This window comes from Chiloscyllium plagiosum, unplaced genomic scaffold (assembly GCF_037043375.1).
Source record: "Chiloscyllium plagiosum isolate Xiang-an unplaced genomic scaffold, Cpla_swu_hap1 HiC_scaffold_44, whole genome shotgun sequence".
Classification (NCBI taxonomy): Eukaryota; Metazoa; Chordata; class Chondrichthyes; order Orectolobiformes; family Hemiscylliidae; genus Chiloscyllium; species Chiloscyllium plagiosum.
The window spans coordinates 13,303,546-13,324,093 of record NW_028270182.1 but is presented as its reverse complement, the minus strand read 5'-3'; the positions used below and the strand labels follow the sequence as shown (position 1 = coordinate 13,324,093).

At 42.7% G+C, this 20,548-nt stretch overlaps 1 protein-coding gene across 1 annotated transcript; it reads left to right on the top strand.

Moving 5' to 3' along the window:
* Positions 1 to 9,018: 9,018 nt before the first annotated feature.
* On the top strand, positions 9,019 to 9,978 carry LOC122544409 (putative G protein-coupled receptor 139). Its single transcript, XM_043683657.2, has one exon. It carries the CDS (start codon positions 9,019 to 9,021, stop codon positions 9,976 to 9,978), a length of 960 nt encoding a protein of 319 aa, XP_043539592.2.
* Positions 9,979 to 20,548: the final 10,570 nt, after the last annotated feature.

Sequence of the window (20,548 nt, the reverse complement as noted above, 5' to 3'; positions counted from 1 at the left end):
TTTTTCCTGTTCTGGTTATTGGAGGACAGATGTTTGGACCAAGGGACCCCAGGAGCGGAGGAAGAACCCTTTAAGACTCAGACTCCGAAAATTATTCAGTCCATGTTGGGACCTCCACTGTTTGTATTGGACAACAGATGGTCAATTGTTCTTCTTTCTCAAGGCGAGATCAGTACGTCTCAAAGGGGGGAATATGGAAAACAAAGAGCATGAAAACATGGGAAGTGTTAAAGCATGAAGAATCACTGGCGATCTCTTACAAGGGGTCTGTAGAAGGCTGCACTAGTCAAAAGGTCATAGTGGCAGGATGGGATAAGAATAGTGGAGTCAGGCTCGGGCTGAAAGGTCACTATGGTAGGATAAGATATCATCATGGCAAGTTGGGACAGGTCATGACGATACATATTTAGGTCATGACAGTAAACCTTTAATTAATAGTTAGTACAGTCAGACTGCTTGAGACCCTTGTGGCAGAACATGACATCAAATATTTAATCAGTAGTTAGCAGGGTCGTCCTGTGACTGGAGACCATTGTAGCAGATGGGGTAGTAAAATATCTAATCGTGACATTAGAATAACATTAAGTTGAATATTGGAAAAACTGTAGTGGCAGAAGTAAAGAGATAATAGGAACTAACATTATTGGTTTCTGGAGTGAGGTAGTTCTAATTAACACAGTTGGGCATGCTGATAAGCTAACAAAAACATGATAACAAAAAGGTATAAAGAGTCACGAACCCTGAGGTTCGGGCGTATTCAAGAATTCGCTTTTTGAGTGTCACGGTTTTTCGTTTGTAAATAAAAGACCTATTTCTTGAAGAACTCTCTGCGTCTCCTGGTGATTCTCTACATTTTCTCCACCACAAGTTTACCCCATGTTGGAACACAAATGTCACCCAGACTGGTTAAAGGCAGCATTTATCCTTTCCTAAAGGACATTTTTGAACGAGATGGGCTTTAGCATGGTTACCATGAGGCTAGCTTATTGATCCTATCTTTTGCTCAACTCAAAATTATGCCACTGGCTGAGATTGGAACCGATATCTCTAAATTGCTAATCCGCTCTGTATTCCTAACCCAGTGATCTCTGTGCCACCAGACAGAAATTGCAGTGTTAAGACTTGGATATTGCATTGCTTTTTCTTCAACTAGAAGGAAAGAAAGTAAACATCCAAAGCTTTAGCTGTGATGTCATGTGTTGTGGCACAGTAGCAATATCAGTTGACTAGGAGCTAGGTCATGGAATTGAATTGGGTTGGAACTGTCTAATTAATGAACTTCTTTGTGTTGTATTGTGTTAGTGTTGTGTGCTAACTCCTTGCCTTTAATGTCTCATATTTAAGTCCCAGTTTGAGATTTGATGCTGAGGAAGGTTATTCTTGAATTTGAAATGTCAACTGTCTCTCTGGCTCTCTTAAAGATGCTTTGAGCAGTTACTCCAGCACTCTCTGATTTCCTTTAACGTCTCCAGATCGACAGCGCTTTGTCATTACAGGAGACTAAGAAAGGACGTGATCGAATTGTTGGAGGATCAACTTCCTCATCCTTCCTACACCTGTGAACAGAGGGCTCATGGAGAGGGAAAGATTCCTGGTCACCCAGTCACACAATCATACAGCACCCTTTAGTCCAACCAGTCTGTGCTGACCATAATCCCAACATAAACTTGTCCCACACGCCTGCACTTGACCCATATCCCTCCAAATATTTATTATTTAGAACTGAATCAACATCCAATGATTCCTCCGGACTTTCATCCCACACACGAAACACAGTAATGTAAAAGCATGTTGCCCTTCAGGTTGTATTTAAGTCGTTCTCCTCTCACCGTAAAAATATGAACCCCCCCCCCAGCCAAGTCTTGAAATAACCAGCTCAAAGAAAAAGACAGCTGCCATTTACCTTACCCATATCACTCACAATTTTATAAGGTCACTCCCAAACTCCTGTGCTCCAGTGAAAAAACTCAACCAATCCAAGCCTCTCCTGACAACTCAAGCATTCCCTTCCCAGCAATATCCTGGTAAATATTTTCTGAATTCTCTTTAGCTTAATAACATTCTTCCAAAAACAGGGTATGTCATGGGAGTAAGGTTGGAGATTCTATCTTCAACATCCAGGCTATAATGTGCATTTAAAAAAATGTGCGTTGTCATGGAAACTGGAATTCCTTGGCGTACTTTTTTTCAGTTGGCTGGCTGGACAGTTGGTGCAAACCTCACGAGCTTTAACGTCCCAATGCAGATGGGTTGGGATTTGGGAACTGCCACCAGACCCTATTCTTGGAGGAGATCCAGGGGCCTGTGAGTCAGCCTTCCTTGGACTCTTGTCCATCAACGCATCACCTATGAACCCCTGGAGTGCTCCCAGTTCTTCATCCTCTGTCCAACATTTCAGCCAAACAAATGATTTGTTTGCTTCAACAGATGCATTTGGTCCTCTCTTGAAGCAAGGCCACAGCGATGTCTGAGAAGGTAAATATTCTTGCATTATGACTAATATTGGTGACTCCTAGCCAATTCTAATACATTGCCTCAGAATAACCCAGCATCTAACATCACCACAGCTTTACAATCCAATACTGTTTTTCACACCAATACAATTGAAAAGTGGCACTGACCCTCGGCTGAATAAAACTCCTCAAATTGATTCATTTTCTTAATGGTGTCAAATTCAATATTCTGCATAACTTCCCCTTCAACACCTGCAAATAGCATTTACCAAATTTCTGTAACAGGGGTTGGTAGTTTGGACAAAGTAATTGAAGTTTAAGTCAACCTCTGAAAACAGAGAGAGAGCTGGAAAAACTGAGCATCTGTGGAGAGAGAAAACATAGTTTACACAGAGAGTGCAGTGACCCTTCTTCAGATGTTATAACCTTGCTGTCCCAGTGGACATACTACAGGGTATAAACTGGGACTGTTTCACCTCAGAAACTAATTGGCAGCAATCTACTGCAACACAAAGGGGCTCCAACACAAGGAAAATGATTGAGGCATTTCTTGAGGTTGTTAGAATATATTACCTTGTACTTGCAACAGTTGGCGTCCCGGGTAAGTCACAATGATCAATTAAACGCTGAAAAGCTTTGGGGTATGGGGAGAGGGGTTTTGCCTGTTGTGACTAACAACATAATAATGTGCTGGTTCATATCACAGAGACAGCTGGATCACCCGACACTGCGTTGGTAATATTTGCTTTAAATGGAATTGTTCCTCACGTTAGTTTGAGCATTTTGTAAACATAATGCACTGGATTGATAGAGAGCAGTTTCATGGTTAGTTTCAGTTCATGATTTTGTATCCATCTGAGTAGTCTTGTTATGTTGGGAGGTTCTTTATAAATTACAAATGTTGAAGTGTTATATTAAATAGAGGCACTGTATTCATTTGCAACACTAATCAGCTGAGATACTTTAACATTTCAAGTGCTTTATTTACGGAGGACCTGTATTTAGGTGCTGCATGAGTGTGAGACGCTACACTAGTTAAAGGAGATTTATTCACTTGAGCTCTATTTAAGAAAGGAAATCAATTTGAGGATCTTTATTTAACTAAGAGTCAGTGTCACTATAGAGATGTATTGGTCTGAAAAGCACTATTGGATTGCAATGCAGTGGTGGTTTTAGATGCTGGGTTAGTCTGAGGTGATGTATTCGAATTGGAGACCGCAATATGTTCAGCCATTGTTTCAACTCCTGTTATGGATGAAGTCTTATTCCAATTTGAGATATTGTACAAATTAGAAAAGGCTGTAAACGTTTGGGAATATACATTAATTCAGCAGCTCTCTTTGTTAAATGTTTTTTGTCATTGTGGGTGCACTGCATGAGTCAGAAAGGAACAATGGTGTTCAGACCCATTTGGCACATCAACTCCTGAAAATGCCAACTTCAGATAACCAATCTTCCAACTTGAAGGAACCATGGGTCTGATTTCGATAAAAGGCTGAAATTGGACACTAGCGTGTGCAATGTCAGCGAGCTGAGCTGAATTGTAAGTTCAAGGTATTACAGAGCAATTACTGATTGCAATAATGCGAGGGAGGTGGGAAATGCTAAAACAGGTTCCCTTCACTTTTACCAATCTAATACCCGACAGACATTGCTATAAGAACATTAGGCATGGGTGCAGAAGTACGCCATTCAGCCGATCAAGTTTGCTCTCACATTCAATGAGATTGCAACTGATCTGATATTCCTCAATTCGACTTTCTTTTCAATTTCCCGCTAAATCTTGATTCCCTTCCTGATTAAAAATCTGTCTGTCTCAGCTTGGAAAAACACTTAATGACCCAAACTCCGTGGCAAAGAATTCCACAGATTAATTCCCCTCTAAGAAAAGGAATTGCTCATCATCTCTCTGTGTGATCCCTTATTCTGAGATGGTGCCCTCTGACCCTGGACTCTCTCCCACATGGGGGAAACAGCTTTTCCACATCTCTCCTGTCAAGTCCCCTCAGAATCTTTTATATTTCAGTAAGTCTGCCCGTTGTTCATCAATATTCCAATGAGCACAGGCCCAAACTCATCAATCTCTCCTCCTAAGACAATTCCCCCATAGCTGGTATCAACCTAGTTCTGCAGTTCTGCAGACTGCCTGCAAATCCAGCATATCGATCCTAAGAGAAGCATAATGAACCTGTTTACACCATTCCAAATTTGCTTTGACTCGTGCATTGTATTATTTTAGCAAAACTTCCTTTATGTTATATGCCCCTGCCCTTTGGAACTCACGGTGGAGAAACTGCGTATCTTGGCTGCTGGCATCCAGCATCATTGAAGATAGAACTGGTTCTGTCAGTCTAATGATAACAGGTTGCAGGCTGACCTGAAGACTAAGGTGGACGGGAAAGTGTGAAAGTGAATGCATGGAAGGTTGGTGAAATATCAGTGGAAAAAAGATGTAATTGGATAAAGTAATGTGATCATTGAGACAAGGCTGTAGGGTGAGCAAGACTGGGAACTGAATATCCAAAAGAATTCAATCTTTGGGAAAGACAGATAAAAAGGAAAAGGAGATGGGGGAATGTTGTCAGTGAAAGATGAAATCAGTGCAAGGGCGAGAACAGAAATCCAGCTGTGGAATCAATCTGAGCAGAGCTCAGAAGCAACAACAGATGGAAAATAATAGTAGGAATTATCTCCCAGTCTCGCAACAGTGTTGGGAAGGCAGGGCGGCATGAAGCAGAAAATTAGAGATGCATGCAACAAGGGAACTGCAGTACCCAGTGATCATTTCAATCCAGATACTCACTGAACAAATCACATTCGGAATAAGATTGCACTGGACATACTGCTGAAATGTGTAATATATGGATTATAGACAAGTACGCTGAAGAACAAATGAGGGGAACAATTTACCTCGATTGGGTTTTGTGCAATGAGAATGGGTTTATCAATAATCTTCATGTGACAACCCTTTTAGCAAAAGGTGACCAAAACATGATTTGAACACTTCATTGGGATAGAAAGATAAGCAGTCCCATCTGAATCTGGGATCTTATATTGAAACAAAGGACACTGTGAAGATATAAGTTACGAGGGGTGGGGGAGGGGATGAATGGCTGTGATTGAATGGGTACCTCATGGGAACTAGGAGCAGAGATAGGTCATTCAACCTCATAAAGCTGCTCCAATATCCAACACAACCATGGATGATTACATCATGACCTCTACTCTACTTGCCTGCACACTCTCTGTAACCCTTCAACCAGTTCCTAATTTTAAAAAAATCTCCTCTTTAAACTTCCTCAATGTCCCAGCATCCACCGCACTCAGGAGGAGTGAATTCCACAGACTTACGACCCTTTGAGAGAAGCAGTCATTTCCCTTCATCTGTTTTGAATTGGCTACTCCTTATTTCCAAAGCTGTGCCCTCTTATTCCAGATTGCCCCACATGATGAAACATCCTCTTTAAATCCACAATATCAGTCCCCCTTAGCATCTTATTACCTTCAGAGATTTCCCTTCATTCTTCTAAACCCTTGGTAGTATATGCCGTAATTGCTACATATTCACTACCACTTGATGAAGGAGCAAGGCTCCAAAAACTAGTGTTTCCAAATAAACCTGCTGGATTATAACCTGGTGCAGTGTGAATTTTGACCTTGCCCAACACAGTCCAACACTGGTATCTCCACATCACGCATATCTCTTCATAAGACAAACCCCTCATCTCTGGAAACAATTTCAGCAACCCTTCTGTACTGCCTACAAAGCCACTACATCCTTCCTTAAGTAAGGGGTCCAAGCCTGTGAACAATACTCCAGGTGCAGTCTCACATATGCCTTGTAAAGTTGCAGAAATGCCTCCCTACTTTTATGCTCTATTCCTTTCACAACAAATGCCACCATTTTAAACCCTATCCATGCCCATTATGAATTTATAAACCCCTCGGCCTCCGATGCTCCAGGAAAACAGCCTCACCCTGTTCAGCCTCTTCCTACGCATCAAATCTTCCAAACTTGGCAGCATCCTTCTAAACCTTTGATGAAGCCTTTCACGTAGAACAAAACCCGTCCTATAGCAGGGAGACAGGAACTGAACACAGTTTTCAAAATGCAGCTTAACCACTATCCTGTAGAGTTACAATACAAGATCCCATCTCCTTTACTCAATGCTCTGATAAATAAAGGCACAAGTACCAAACACCTCCTTCACTACTCTGTCTACCTGGCATTCCACTTTGAAGGAAACTGCACCCCACGCTCTCTTTGTTCCACAACATTCCCCTACTCTACCATTACTTACATAAGTCCTGCTCAGATTTGCCTTTCCAAAATGCAGCACCCCAGATTGATCTAAAATCATTGCCTCCATCTGGCGCTGCTCAGCCCATTGGCTCATCTGATCAAAGGCCCATTGTACTCTGAGATAATCTTCTTCACTGTCCACGACAGCAACAATTTTGGTGTCTTCTGCCAACTTACTAACCATGCCTCCTGTATTGACATCCAAATCATTTATACAAATGACAAACAACAATGGACCCAGCACTGATGCTTGGAGCACAATACTGGTAGCAGACCTCCAGTCCAAAAACACAACCCTCAACCACCACACACTATCTCCAACCTTCAAGCAGAACTTATATCCAAATGGCTAGTTCTCCTTAGATTCCATGCGATATAACCTTGCTAACCAATACACCATGTGGTACTTTGCTGAAGGCCTTACTAATGTCCATGTAGACAGCAACCATTGCACTGCCTCACCTATCTCCTTGGTCACCTCTTCAAAGAACTCAATCAAATTAGTGAGGCACAACTTCAAATGCACAAAGCTATGCTGCTTATCCTTAATAATTTCTTGCCTTTCCAAATGCAGGTAAATCCTGTCCCTCAGAATCCCCGCCACCAAGTACCTACCACTGACATCAGGCTCACCGATCTATAGTTCCCTGGCTTTTCATGACCACTTTTCTGAAATAACGACACCACATGAGCCACCTTCCAACCTTCCAGCACCTCACCTGTGGCTACTGATGATAGAAATATCCCAGAAAGGGGCCAAATGAAATCATAGCGAAGGATCCTCTCAGTAAGAGTAATCATTATATGGGAAATTTCATAATCAGTTTGAAGGAGTTAAAAACTAGTGTTTAAATTTAAATGATGGTAACTGAAAAGGATGTAGGGAATGAGTTGGCTAAATGGTCCTGGAAACAGGTTAATAGGAAAATAGAGTCGATAATTTATGGCAGATTTTAAGGAAATACTTCATAACTACCTGCAAAAGTATTCCATTGGAAAGGAAATAATTTATGTGATGCTTAAATTGTTAGTAAAAGTGCATGGAATTAAAGAGGAAATGATGATTAAATAACGAGTTGAATTCATAAAAGGAAACAAAACTGGTGCCTTTCCCTTAAGACCATCAGGCCAGAAGACATAGGAATGGAAGTAAGGCCATTCGGCCCATCGAGTCCACTCCGCAATTCAATCATGGCTGATGGGCATTTCAATATCACTTACCCGCACTCTTCCTGTATCCCTTGCGAGATTAAGAATTTACCAATCTCTGCCTTGAAGACATGTAATGTTCCCAGCCTCCACGGGGCTCCGTGGCAGTGAATTTCACAGCCCACCACTCTCTGTCTGAAGAAATGTCTCCGCATTTCCATTCTAAATTGACACCCTCTAATTCTAAGACTGTGCACATGAGTCCTTGTATCCCTACCTGACACAATTTCCCAGCGTCCATCCTTTATAAGCCATGCATCATGTTTTATGTTTTTTATTGGATGCCCCCTCAACCTTTTGAACTGTAACGAATGCAATTAGAACATCATCAGCTGTTCATTGTATGTTTTACTAACCAACCCAGGGATCATCCATGTGAATCTCCGCTGGACATGCTCCAGTACCAGTATGTCCTTCCTGATGTATGGGACCCAAAACTGGACACAGTATTCTAAATGGGGTCTAACCAGACCTTCGTATAATCATAGCAGAACCTCTCTGCTTTTACATTTCAACCCTCTTGAAATAAATGACAAATCTCATGCAGGAGATAGGATACACTGTTGCTCATTAACATTTAGTAGAAAGCAGAACAGCTGATAATGTTTGTGCTGACAATTTAAAATAATGTTTATTGACAACAAAATTGAGGGGAACAAAGAAGAGATTTCGTTTTTGCTTATGCAATTGTGGAAACATATGAAGGTCCATATGAAAGATCAAAAGGATTTTACCAGGTATTTGAGAAGTGGAACCGACAGGAATACGTATAAAAGCAGGAATTGTAGGAAAAGGCAGAACAATGTTTTGAAGGGGCTAACATAGGCAGGTCCTCAACATCAACGTTGCAAAACGTTAGGTCTAAACAAGCTGCTACATGCTGCAGCCATTCACATTGATGACGGGACAGTGGGACTCACTTACTCCAGGCTCAGGACACACTTAAAATCCCTTTTCCCTCAGGAATATCCAACAATATTATGCTACTGCATTCTGCAGGGCTAAGAATGCTGATATCATATACAGTACTGTTTTTATTCTCTGTTCTCAAGCATGGAGAATGAGTTGTTTATCAGTAATTTCCTCTCCCTGTTTCTCCTTCTCAACTATGTAGTTAATTTACTGGCGATTGTGATCTTGTCCCAAGGAAAGTGTGGGCTCTCTGTTTGCATCAGTCGATACCTGGTAGCCATGGCGACAGCAGATCTACTGGTTGTAATCAATGAGGTTGTATTGTATCGGATCAGTTATTATTACTTCCGGGGTTCCTTCCTCGATATGACTCCTGTGTGCAGTATTATTATCGTCTTCAGTCATATATCTACAAACACTTCAGTTTGGTTTACAGTCACTTTCACCTTCGATCGCTTTGTTGCCATTTGCAGCCAGAAGCTGAAAAGAAAATATTGTACTGAGAAAACTGCAGTGGTGGTGATTACAACAACCTCTCTACTGTTCGGTCTAAAAAGCCTTCCTTTCTACTTTACCTTACAACATGGTGAGATCATTGACAATGTACCATGGGACTGCTTTACAAAAGAAAACTACTTTACTGATCTTGGGTGGGTGATATTTGACTGGTTTGATTCAGTTCTAACTCCATTACTTCCCTTCACTTTAATTTTGCTGCTCAATGTTCTGACCATCAGACATATTCTAGTGAGCAGCCGTGTCCGTAAGGGACTGAGGGGCCAGAGCAAAGGAGGGTATCACACAGACCCAGAAATGGTGAGCAGAAGGAAGTCTGTGATCTTGCTGTTTGCTGTTTCTGGCAGTTTCACACTCTTGTGGTTGACCACAGTTGCGGAATTCTTATATTATAACATCACCGAGGCTAACTTTGCAGATTACACCGATTCTCTCATTATCTTTGAACAAGTCGGATACATGCTGCAGATTTTAAGTTCTTGTACAAACACTTTTATCTATGGAGTGACTAATACGAAGTTCAGAGAGCAGTTCAGGACCATGCTGAAATATCCAGGGAAGCTGATCACCAAATTAATTAAGTAGTTAAAAAAAAAACTGAGCTCTCTCCAGAGCTATATTCAGCTGTATCCTGTTCATGGTTGGTCCCAACATGTCCCAGGATCTCAAAATATATGTGTGTGTGAGACACTGTTTCCTGCCGCTCCTGAGAAGTGTTTAGACTGACAGTTCAGCTGCTGGCAGTCCGTTGTGGAAAAGCTTGATGATGTGATCTACAAAAGTCATTTCACTTGGACTATGTAGCCAGACATGAGCAGTGTCCAGATGTAAAGCTGATGAAGTGAGAAAGAGGTTTGAATTGAATTGCCGTGCCGACCCTGCAGAAACCAGTTTTCCTGAACTATTCATTGAATATTAAATGATTTAAAATGCTTTGTGTGCTCTCTCGCAGCGCGGTCGAATGCAATACAAACATATCCCTCTCTCATTTCTCGAACGCTGATATAATATTGGCCTTTCAATCAGTTTGCCACTGGGTCCAGTAAGAATTCTGTGATCATGATTGATGTTGCTACTGTGTCAGTTTTGCTTCTTGATGGCAGACAGAGAAAGAGTGATCAATGGTATCATTAGAGCAGAGAACCCAACGAATACATGCAGTATCCCTCTATTCCTGTTCCAACATTCAATAAAAATATGACTGTACTGCCCTGTGTCTTCAATTCCTCATTTGTGTCAGCTCCTCACCTCATGAAAAAAAAAAGCCAACTTCTGCTCCCATCTCTAATCGTCTTCTCTCAATGGTACTGAACCCTTTTATCATCAAGGGGCTCTTAGGAAGAATCTCATTAATGGTAGTTTGATGCCTCTAGACCCATCGCAACAATTCGACGGGGCAATTAGAAATGGGCAAGAATTGTTGGCTGAACGATCTGTGCCCACATCCAAGGAACAACATTGAAATTTTTGGACTAGCCAAATAACAAAAGTGCCTTCTTAGACAGCACCTTGAAAATTCTTGATAAATTCCAGTTAGAAGGACAAGTGCAGCAAATACATGAGTATGCCACCCACTGTAAGTTCCTGCATTCTTTGGCTGAAAAATACCAAATGAGTTATTTAAGGTCTGATCAAAATGATTCTAAGAATATACATGCACTTCAGTGTGAAGCAAATTTATCAGCTTAATCTTCTTAATATATTAGGACATGTGCACACTAATGAGAGAATCTATTACATATATGTACACGCACACATGTCGGTGAAAGTGAAGATTGCAGATGCTGGAGATCAGAGTTGAGAGTGTGATGCTGGAAAAGCACAGCAGGTCAGGCAGCATCCGAAGAGTCTTGATGAAGGGCTGATGCCCAAAACGTCGATCCGCCTGCTCCTCGGATGCTGCCGACCTGCTGTGCTTTTCCAGCGCCACACTATCGACCCACACACTCGCACACAAACGTGTGAATCTCAGAGTACATGGCGCTTGTCTCGCAAATGATGAGGAGCCCCATGAGTGGGGCAAAGTGCTTGATAGTAATATTATTCGGTATCTAAGATTACATGCTGAATCTCCATTTCATACTGATGGCAGCATTTTTCCCACCTCCAGAAACAAATCCAGGTGACTCCGTGCAACGACACAACAAGACAGTTTTCATTGATGATTGAGTGTCACATAGACACCTCCCAGTCAAAACAGACCATCTTTCACAACAGAGGAAAAGCATAGCAGATCAGGTAGCATCCGAGGAGCAGGAGAGAATCGACGTTTCTGTCATAAGCTGCCTGACCTGCTGTGCTATTCCAGCACTACGCTCTGGACTCTGATCTCCAACAGTTGGAGTCCTCACTTTCTCCTATCTTTCACAACAGGCCTATTTTCATGTATCCTTCCACTGCTTCTTGGTAAGCAATTAATCCTTAATGATTGACCCTCAATGGTCTGGTTTGAAGATAGCATTTTGAAGCCCAACACGATGCACTATCCCTTGATATCTTCAAAACAGATTATCAAAACTTTATACAAACACGTAAATATTGTTTAATAGCTACAGGTTGGCTATACATACAACACAGTTAACTGGCCCTTACAAACCGATAATAAGAACAAGAAACAATACAACTGGATAATTTAAGAGCGAGTGCATGCTAAAGCTATATGTCTTAAGAATGATGCAAAGTAAGTGTTTCTAAATTGTCTGCTATGTGAATGAATTGTACATGGCTGTAAGTCATGGCTGTTGCTTCCCATAAGAAGTCATCGTATGCTGTTGCTGAGTGAGATGTTTTGCAAAGAAGTATGGAATTTATAAAATGTTACGAACAGAGGAATCCTACTCAATCAATTGGTGGTATGATATGCATTTATCACCTCCCATTCTTTGATTATGTAGAGTTTATGTCGAACTGCATAGTGTCTCGACATAAACTTGAATTCAATCTTTTACAATAAAAAAGTGCCGTTCAGATTCTGATCCCCCACAAAACTGTTGCTGGTTGTTGGGAGAGGCCATTTGTTGCTCCAATGTCATCAGCAAAGGAGACCACTGTCCTGACCAAGTCTGAACTACAAGTGAGTCCAGATGATACCAATTCAATCAGCTCTTATCTGTCCCTGACCAAGTCGGGATGGGCAATAAATGCTATCCTGCCCCAGCAGCATCCATATCCTCTGAATGAAGAAAAGATACAGTGGATCGTGATGCCAAAACTCTATGACCTCATGCATTCTGGAGTCAATGTTGTGAACTCCCTCTTGTACACCACACTGCCGTGTCCACCAGTGGTGGGTTTATCAGGCTGGTGTTAAAGGATTTGCCAGGATTGGGTTGAAGGAACCTGGCACATTGCCTGTAACATGTGACTCAGTCTGACTACGTCGGGCTGTTGCATGAGCAATCCAACGAGAAAACCCTGCCGGTGATTGTACAAGTGAGGAGGGCGGCGCGAGGTAAGTATTCACCGTTTCCGGTCTTTGGGCCAACACCAGGTGAGGATTTGATTTTATTCCTGTTTAACGTTTCCATTGCAGTTTGAAGGGGGCAGTAAGAAAACGAGTTAATCATTTTGTTGGGCGTCTGGAGGCACACACGGCGCAAACTGGGAAAGGAGATGGGATATCCCACCTTGAAGAGCAATGGGAATCAGATGTGCTTTTCATATCAATCCAGCAGTTTCACGGTCTCCCTTTCCCAATCCCTTCCTCATTTTCCTCTTTCCATTAATTTTCACTTTCTCCAATTGTCTCCTTTGATGTCTCAAACTGTTGTTGTAGAGTCCTATAGCACGGAGACAGGGCCTTCGGCCCAAACTAGTCCATGCCAACCAAAATGTCCATCTGCGCTAAACCCATTTCCCTGCACTTGGCCCATATCCATCTGAACCTCTGCTGTCCATGCATTTATCCAAATGGCCTTTAAATGTTGTTAATGTACCCACCTCAACTACTTCCACTGGCAGCTCATTCCATAAACGTACTCCATGTGTAAAGGTTCCATTTTATTGGTTTCCCATCACCTTAAACTGATGCCCTCTCATCCTTGATTCCCATCCTGAGGAAAAAGACTGAGTGCATTCACCATATCCATGTCTCTGATGATCTTATATTCCTCTACCAGATTCCCCCTCAGCCTCCTACGCTCTAGAGAAAAAAGTCCTAGCTTGTCCAAACTGTTGCTATAACTCAGACCATTTAGTCCAGGCGACATCCTTGTAAATTTCTTCTGCACTCTTTCCAGTTTAATAACATCTTTCCTATGACAAGATGACCATAACTGAACACAATAATCCAAGTGTGGCCTCACCAATGTCCTGTACAATTGTAACATTACTTCCCAACTTCTATACTCAGTGCCCTGACTGGTGAAGGCCAGTGTGCCAAAAGCCTTCCTCACTGTCTTGTCTACATGTGACGCCACTTTCAGAAGCTGTGTGCCAGCACCCCAAGGTCCCTTTGTCCCACTACACTCCGATGGCCACATCATTCACCAGGAAACTTCTGCCTTGATTTGAATTTCCAAAATGCAAGACGTCACACTTATCCATATTAAACTACATTTACCATTTCTCGGCTGACTTACCCAGCTGATCAAGGTCCTGCTGCAATTTCTGATACCCTTTCTCACTCTCCATGACACCGCCTATTTTAGTGTCATCTGCAAACTAGCTAATCATGCCCTTGTACATTCTCATCCAAATCATTGATATAGATAACAAACAGCAATGGGCCCAGCACCAACCCCTGAGACACCCTACCAGTCACAGACCTCTTTCGTTCTCTCTTTCCACCTGACATCTTCTTTCAATTCCAGCTTTATTTTATTCAGCCCTGGGACACGGGCATCAGTGCCTGCTGTAGTATTTATTGCTCATACCAAGTTGCCCCATTAGAAAGTGGAGATGAGCTCCCTTCTTGAACTGCTGCACTCCCTGTGGTGTAGGGGCTCCCACATAGTGCTGTCAAGGAGGGAGTTCCAGTATCTCGCAGTGAGACTGAAGGAACACTGATAAATTTCACCGTGATGAGTGGCTTGAAGGGAGCCGTAATGTGAAGGTTAACGATGATATCTTCAAACCAGAGCATTGAGGATTGTTATGGCAAGGAACAATGCGCAGGAACGGAGAAGGCATATTAAAACAAGAGTGACGCAGAGTCAAACTGTATTGACTGGGAGGTGATCACACGGCACTGATATGCCTATTTGAACTGGAACAGAGAGACCTTGGAGTTCAACTGCACAGTTCTCTGAAAGTGGACTCACAGGTAGACAGAGCGGTGAGGGTACCTGGGTCCACCTGGATTGGTTTCTCAGTCCAAGTTAAAGGTTGGGAAAGTGCTGCCGTCATTATGACATGTAAATTCAACACGTCATCTTAGATTCGGAATGCATGAGTATCAGGTACTTTGTCCCACTTCTGGGATGCCTCACTGTGGGGCTGGTGCCGTGTAATCTGAGAGAGAGAGAGCTCCAAAAAACCTCCAGTGAACAGAAGGCAGTGTGTGGGACTCATTGGTTTGGATATGGTACTGGGTATGCTCTGTGGTTTAATAGAAATGATTCACTCATTAGTTAGCACATGTCTCTGACATATATTACATAGATTCAACTAATAAATTTGCTTCAGGTTGAAGTGCCCGCGTCTTCTTGTCATCATTTCGATGGGGCATGAAAGAGCCCGTGAGCTAATTTTAAGCTAACAATTCACTTGGTCAGAAAACAAATTACAACACACTTGGCATTGCAAGCAGGGGATGGGGAAAATGTTCGAGGGGAAGAAGGCTGGGGAAGCATTCCTAGTCCCAAAATGGTCTTCTGATGGTGGTTTCCGTGTGCGTTTTGGGCCTCTTAAGGTTTCGTGGGGGAGGCGTCGCAGTTGGAACAAAATCCCAGCCGTGCCAACTCGGACTGTCTGGAGGAAGCAGTTTTCGCAAAGAAGCTGTCCACATGGAGGCCGGATTCTGCTGAGCAAGCAGCCTCTGGGCGTTGTCTCTGGAGTTACGACAATTAAAGGAAGTGAATGATATCCGACCCGGCTCGCATTGCCCACTGTCCAACACAACAAGCCTTGGGGACGGTGGGGGAGGGCAATGTTGAAGGTGAATCCAATAAATGTGCACTCATTATGACCTTCAGCTGACTGAGAGACAGAGAGGAACAGAGATGGAGGCACTGAGCCTTCTCATGCTGCAAGTGGACTCTGGCTTTTGAGTGAACTCATGTCATCATTCCACTGCACCCACACGACATCCAAGGGTAGGAGTGAGCGAATTGATTGTGTGAACCTCCAGGCTATAGTCACGATCCGTTGGGTGGTTGAAAATCAGCTAGCGCAACAGCTACAAGCTCTGAGCGTCATTGCATATAGGTTGGGCTGATAGAATCCCTCGGTTACACATGGAGGTCATTCAGCCAATCCAGTCTGTACTGACACTCAGAACAGCATCTCACCCATCTGCATAATCCTGCGGTTACCATGACCAATCCACTCTAACTTGCACATGTTTCAACTGTTGGGGGAAACCGAAGCACTGGGAGGAAACCCACACAGACAATGGGAGAATGTGCAAACTCCACACAGACAGTCACCTGAGGCTGGAACCAAACCAGGTTCCTGTGGCTGTGAGGCAGCTGTGGTCAAAAGAAGCCAGGATAATAAGATTGATTGTTGAATTATAGTTAATCATGTGGGAATTCAAACAATTAGTTGTCATGACAGTGTACTATATCTGCTTGTTCTGGAATGTGAATTATTGCATGTAAAATCAGTTAGACATCCCATTCAAATGACAGAGAAAGAGAGAGGCTTTTGTGTTAATAAATTGAGTTAATAGCTACTTTCTGTTTCAATGTTAATTTCCCAGCTGTCCTCCAGTCTCTGAACTAACTGTAAACCCTGTGTGCACCGGTTCATATTTGTTGATGACCATTGACTGCAGAAAGTTAACTGATGTTGTATGTGTGTTTTCCACCCTGGATATCAAGGAGGTCTGTGGAGGTTTAAACTGATGTCCCTTTAAGGAACTATCAGTGCCCACACGTTGCACCCTCACGGCCTGGCATATTCCCCACTCAACAATTCGCATCAAGCCAGCGATCAAACCTGTTCCAACGCAGTGTGCAGGAGGCCATGCCAAGAGCAGCACCAGGAATATTTGAAAATCAGGTGACCCACCCAGTCAGAAATAGTGGAGAAAAATTCAACAATTCACTTTAAGACGAGGCTCTACAAATGCCCACATTCTCAATGATGGAAGGAGAGAAATATCTTCACCCAGGGAATGAGTCAACCTACAGCAGGTGCACTGCAGTGGCTCAAGCAGATAGCTCACTACCACCTTCTCCAGAACAACTAGGGATGGGCAATAAAGAGAATCCCAACTAATGACACTCATTGAACGAGTGAATTTTAGACGAAGGAACATTTATGTGAAATTATGTTCTGATGGGCTTGGTAGAAATTACATATTGGAATTGGTTGGTGGCGTGTGAAACCAATTGAAGAAAGGAAATTAAGTTAAGCATCAGAACCTTTTTACTCTTTCACTTAAACGCATGTTAGTATAATGTTAGTTTAAGGAAAGCCGAATAAATTTCACAAAATTTATAATTGGTTTATTGTGTTTGGAATTGAACAAACTTCCAAATGTGTGAATGAATCTTCAATTCCCGATAATAACATTTGCACATCTTAAATGTGCTATTCTATGTTCTAAGACTATTGGTTGGTGTGCATTGGAGTTCTAGAAAGATCAGGAAAATTGGAATTTTCGAAAGATAACTCAATGCCATGCTCAATTGCCCATAGTGTTAAGTGCATTAGTCAGGGATAAATATCAGGTAGGGGAATGGTGGTCTGGGTGGGTTACTCTTCAAAGGGTCGGTGAGGACTTGTTGGGCCGAAGGGCCTGTTTCCAAACGCCATGAACAGGCAGCAACTGGGGGTTTTTAACCTGCAGGGCAAGTCGGGTAACCTTGAGCATACAGTTCCTGGTGTTTCCCCAAATCTTCCACCTCTGTGGGGTGAGGCAAAACCGATACCATATTTCACTCAGGAGCTGAAAAGGGTGGGGAACTGACGAGGACCCTTGGGCACAATCACGGAAGAGATCAACAAGCCCCTTTCCTTCAGTGAAGTGAAAGAAGCCTCTGTGAAAGTTGTATTGCACACACAAAGATTCCCTTTGCAAGTTACAAGCACAGCAACTTTCCCATTCAACTGAAATCAGTACGAAAACAGAGAGTCGTCCCAAAGCATCATAGGTTCAAAACTTTGAATTCTTATTTCATTGGAAAGTTGAAAAGTATTATTTTAAACTGCTGTAGGGAAGATGCTATGAACAAAGATGACTCAGTTTGTTCTCACAACATCGAGAAGACGGCTTTGGAAGCCATTCAATTTGAAATCCGAATTTGGAATGAGAAATACTTTGTCCATATACTTGTATTGTTTCTCTCTGGAGGAGATTTACCAAGAAAGATCCAGAAAATGCTTGCTTCCAGGAGATTAAACATGTCAGTTTGAGATTGCCAAATTATTTGTGGACAATATTTGAACAGAGTACACGGAAACATGACAAGACGTCAGTTGGTGACTCGGTCTCTGCCCAATTTCAGAATTAGCGTCTCTGCTCATCGTTTTAATTCTTCCTGACAAGTGCTCAGTGCAGAGATGTGGTGTGTGGATATTCTTAACCTGTTGGCTTTCTGACTGAGACACGATGGACTTCGTATTTTTTCTGTTAATTGAACAAGTATAAAGGGTAAATAAATTTAACTCTTTAAATTTCAAATTTAAACAACCAGGATTTCCAATAAATCATTGGCAACAGGAGCAGGGAGAGGCCAGTTGGGACTTAGAGACTGCACAAATGATGTAAACTGTTCCCACTTTCTCCCACATATTGTGATGGTACTTTGAGAGGTTTATTTTGTCCCGTTATTTATTTGAAGGCAGGGTTTGGCAAGAGAGTTCAAGCAGGCTGCACAGAATCACTGGAATAAACAGTTGTGGGGGGGTTTGTTGTTTAAAGTTGGAACAATAGAAGCAGCCTGAACGGGTGCGGTCAAGCTGTCACAGAACCAGTATATTAGGGTTTTAGTTTTTCAGTAGCAGCAGTTGTTGCTGGTGTCTCTGAAGCTGCAGTACATCTCTTCCTGTTATTACCTCTCTCACTCAAGGCTGTCTGAACTGCTAGAACTGCATGTGAGATAATCTATTTTATTCAGTTTGCTTTTGCCAGGCATGTGCACTACTGCATTAGAAGAGTTACTGTTTAGTTGTAGAATAATTATCATTCTGCTAAGCTTTCCAATAGAGTTACATTACTCCAATGTTCAAATTCTCTCATTGTATTTCAGCAGATGAATAAAGTGTGCTTTCTTTCTTTCACTCTGGTAGTTTAGCCAATCAAAATGCATCTGTAAGAAAATGTCTGTAACTCGCCTTTAAAATAAGAAAAGTTGAGGGTCAAGGCTATTGTCTTAACACATGTCGAGGGGGTCGGCTTAATGGCAATACCCATTGATGTCTTTAGCCCTGAGAACTCTGTATAAATCTTCCATGAAATGTTTTCAACTCCACAGCCTCAGGTGACAGAGAAATCCACAGGCTCCCCAGACTCCAGATGAAGCCATATCTCCTCATGTCTGTGCTAAACAGCCTACCCCATGTCTTAAGACTGTGATCCCCTTTTTCTAGATTCACCAATATCAGGAACATCCTTCCAGCGTTTGCGCTGTCTAGTCATGTTAGAATTTCTCGGCTTCTATGAAATCCAACCCAGTTCATTTTTCCAAACTCAACTGAACCTAACCCTAACCAATCTGGTATCTCTTCGGACATCAATCCTGTCATCCAAGGAATCAGTCTGGGAATCCTTCGCTGCACTGTCTCCATCACCAACCCGCCCATCCTCAGTAAAGGAGAGCAAAACTGCACAGGGTCCTTCAGGAATGACCTCACCAAGGCCCCATAGAATTGCTGCAAGATGCCTTCACACCTGTACTCCAACACTCGGAGTCTGAAGTGAACCTACCATTCACCTCCTTCACCACTTGCCGGACCTGCACGCTTACCTTCAGTGACTAGTGTAGGAGAGACACCCAGCTCTTGTCCCAGCCGGGTGGGATGTTATCTGGAAGTTTCGGTTGAAGTGGTTGCAATAGTTTATCTCGAAATAAAGAAGCTCGAGCAGAGATTTGAAAGTGGTGTACAAGGTTATGAGAGTCGAGAAACAAAACCCATTCTCCTCAGCAACAGTGTAAGGATCAAACTGACACAGATTTAATGGTTGAGAAAGAAATGTGGGGAGCGCACGGAGTAATGACTGGTGATGAATGGAACTTGTTGACTTCATGCATGGTAAAAGCTGCAATCATGAAGCATTTCTTAAGGATTTTACAGAAGGACCTGAAGGAAAGAAACCAGCCAAGCTATGGTTACGAAGTGGGTCATTAAGATTGATGGGATTGCTTTGCACAGAGCCAGTATGGACTCGATGGGTTGAATGGACACCACAACCTCATCTCAACATCCCAACATTGAGGGGAGGTGACAGTCCTCTGTTACTGTCATTGGAGTATTATTCCAGCGACGGAGGCAATATTCTGGGATCACAGGGGGCTTGAATCTTGCAGATGAAGACATTTAAAATCAATCTACAGGGAAAACATCTGATCTTAAGTTTCTGATGACCAGAAAAAGCTGCTGATTGTCAGAAGGACCCATCTGCTTTTAAAATCGTTGAGTGAAAGAAACTACCGTCCTTACCTGGGCTGGCCTCCATGTGACTCCAGACCCACAGCAATGCAGTTGATTCTGAAATACTCCCCCTCCCACGGGCAAGAAGGGATAGGCGATAGATGTTGTCCCGCCCAGGCAACCCTCCACATCCTTTGAATGAGTAAAAGAAAAGCTACAATGGGCCATGCTGTCAAAGCTCGATTGGATTCTTGCATCTTGAACCTACATTGCTATGACAACCATTCCAGGCCCCAGGCCCATCTGTATAGCTCACTGTACCATGACCACCAGCGGTAGGTTGGTCAGGTTCGCATTCTCCTACGTGACAAGGATGGGTGATTGACGGGACTGACAGTTTTACTACATGAATCTATCAACCTTGTGACCTTGTCACTTTAACAAGGTTATTGTG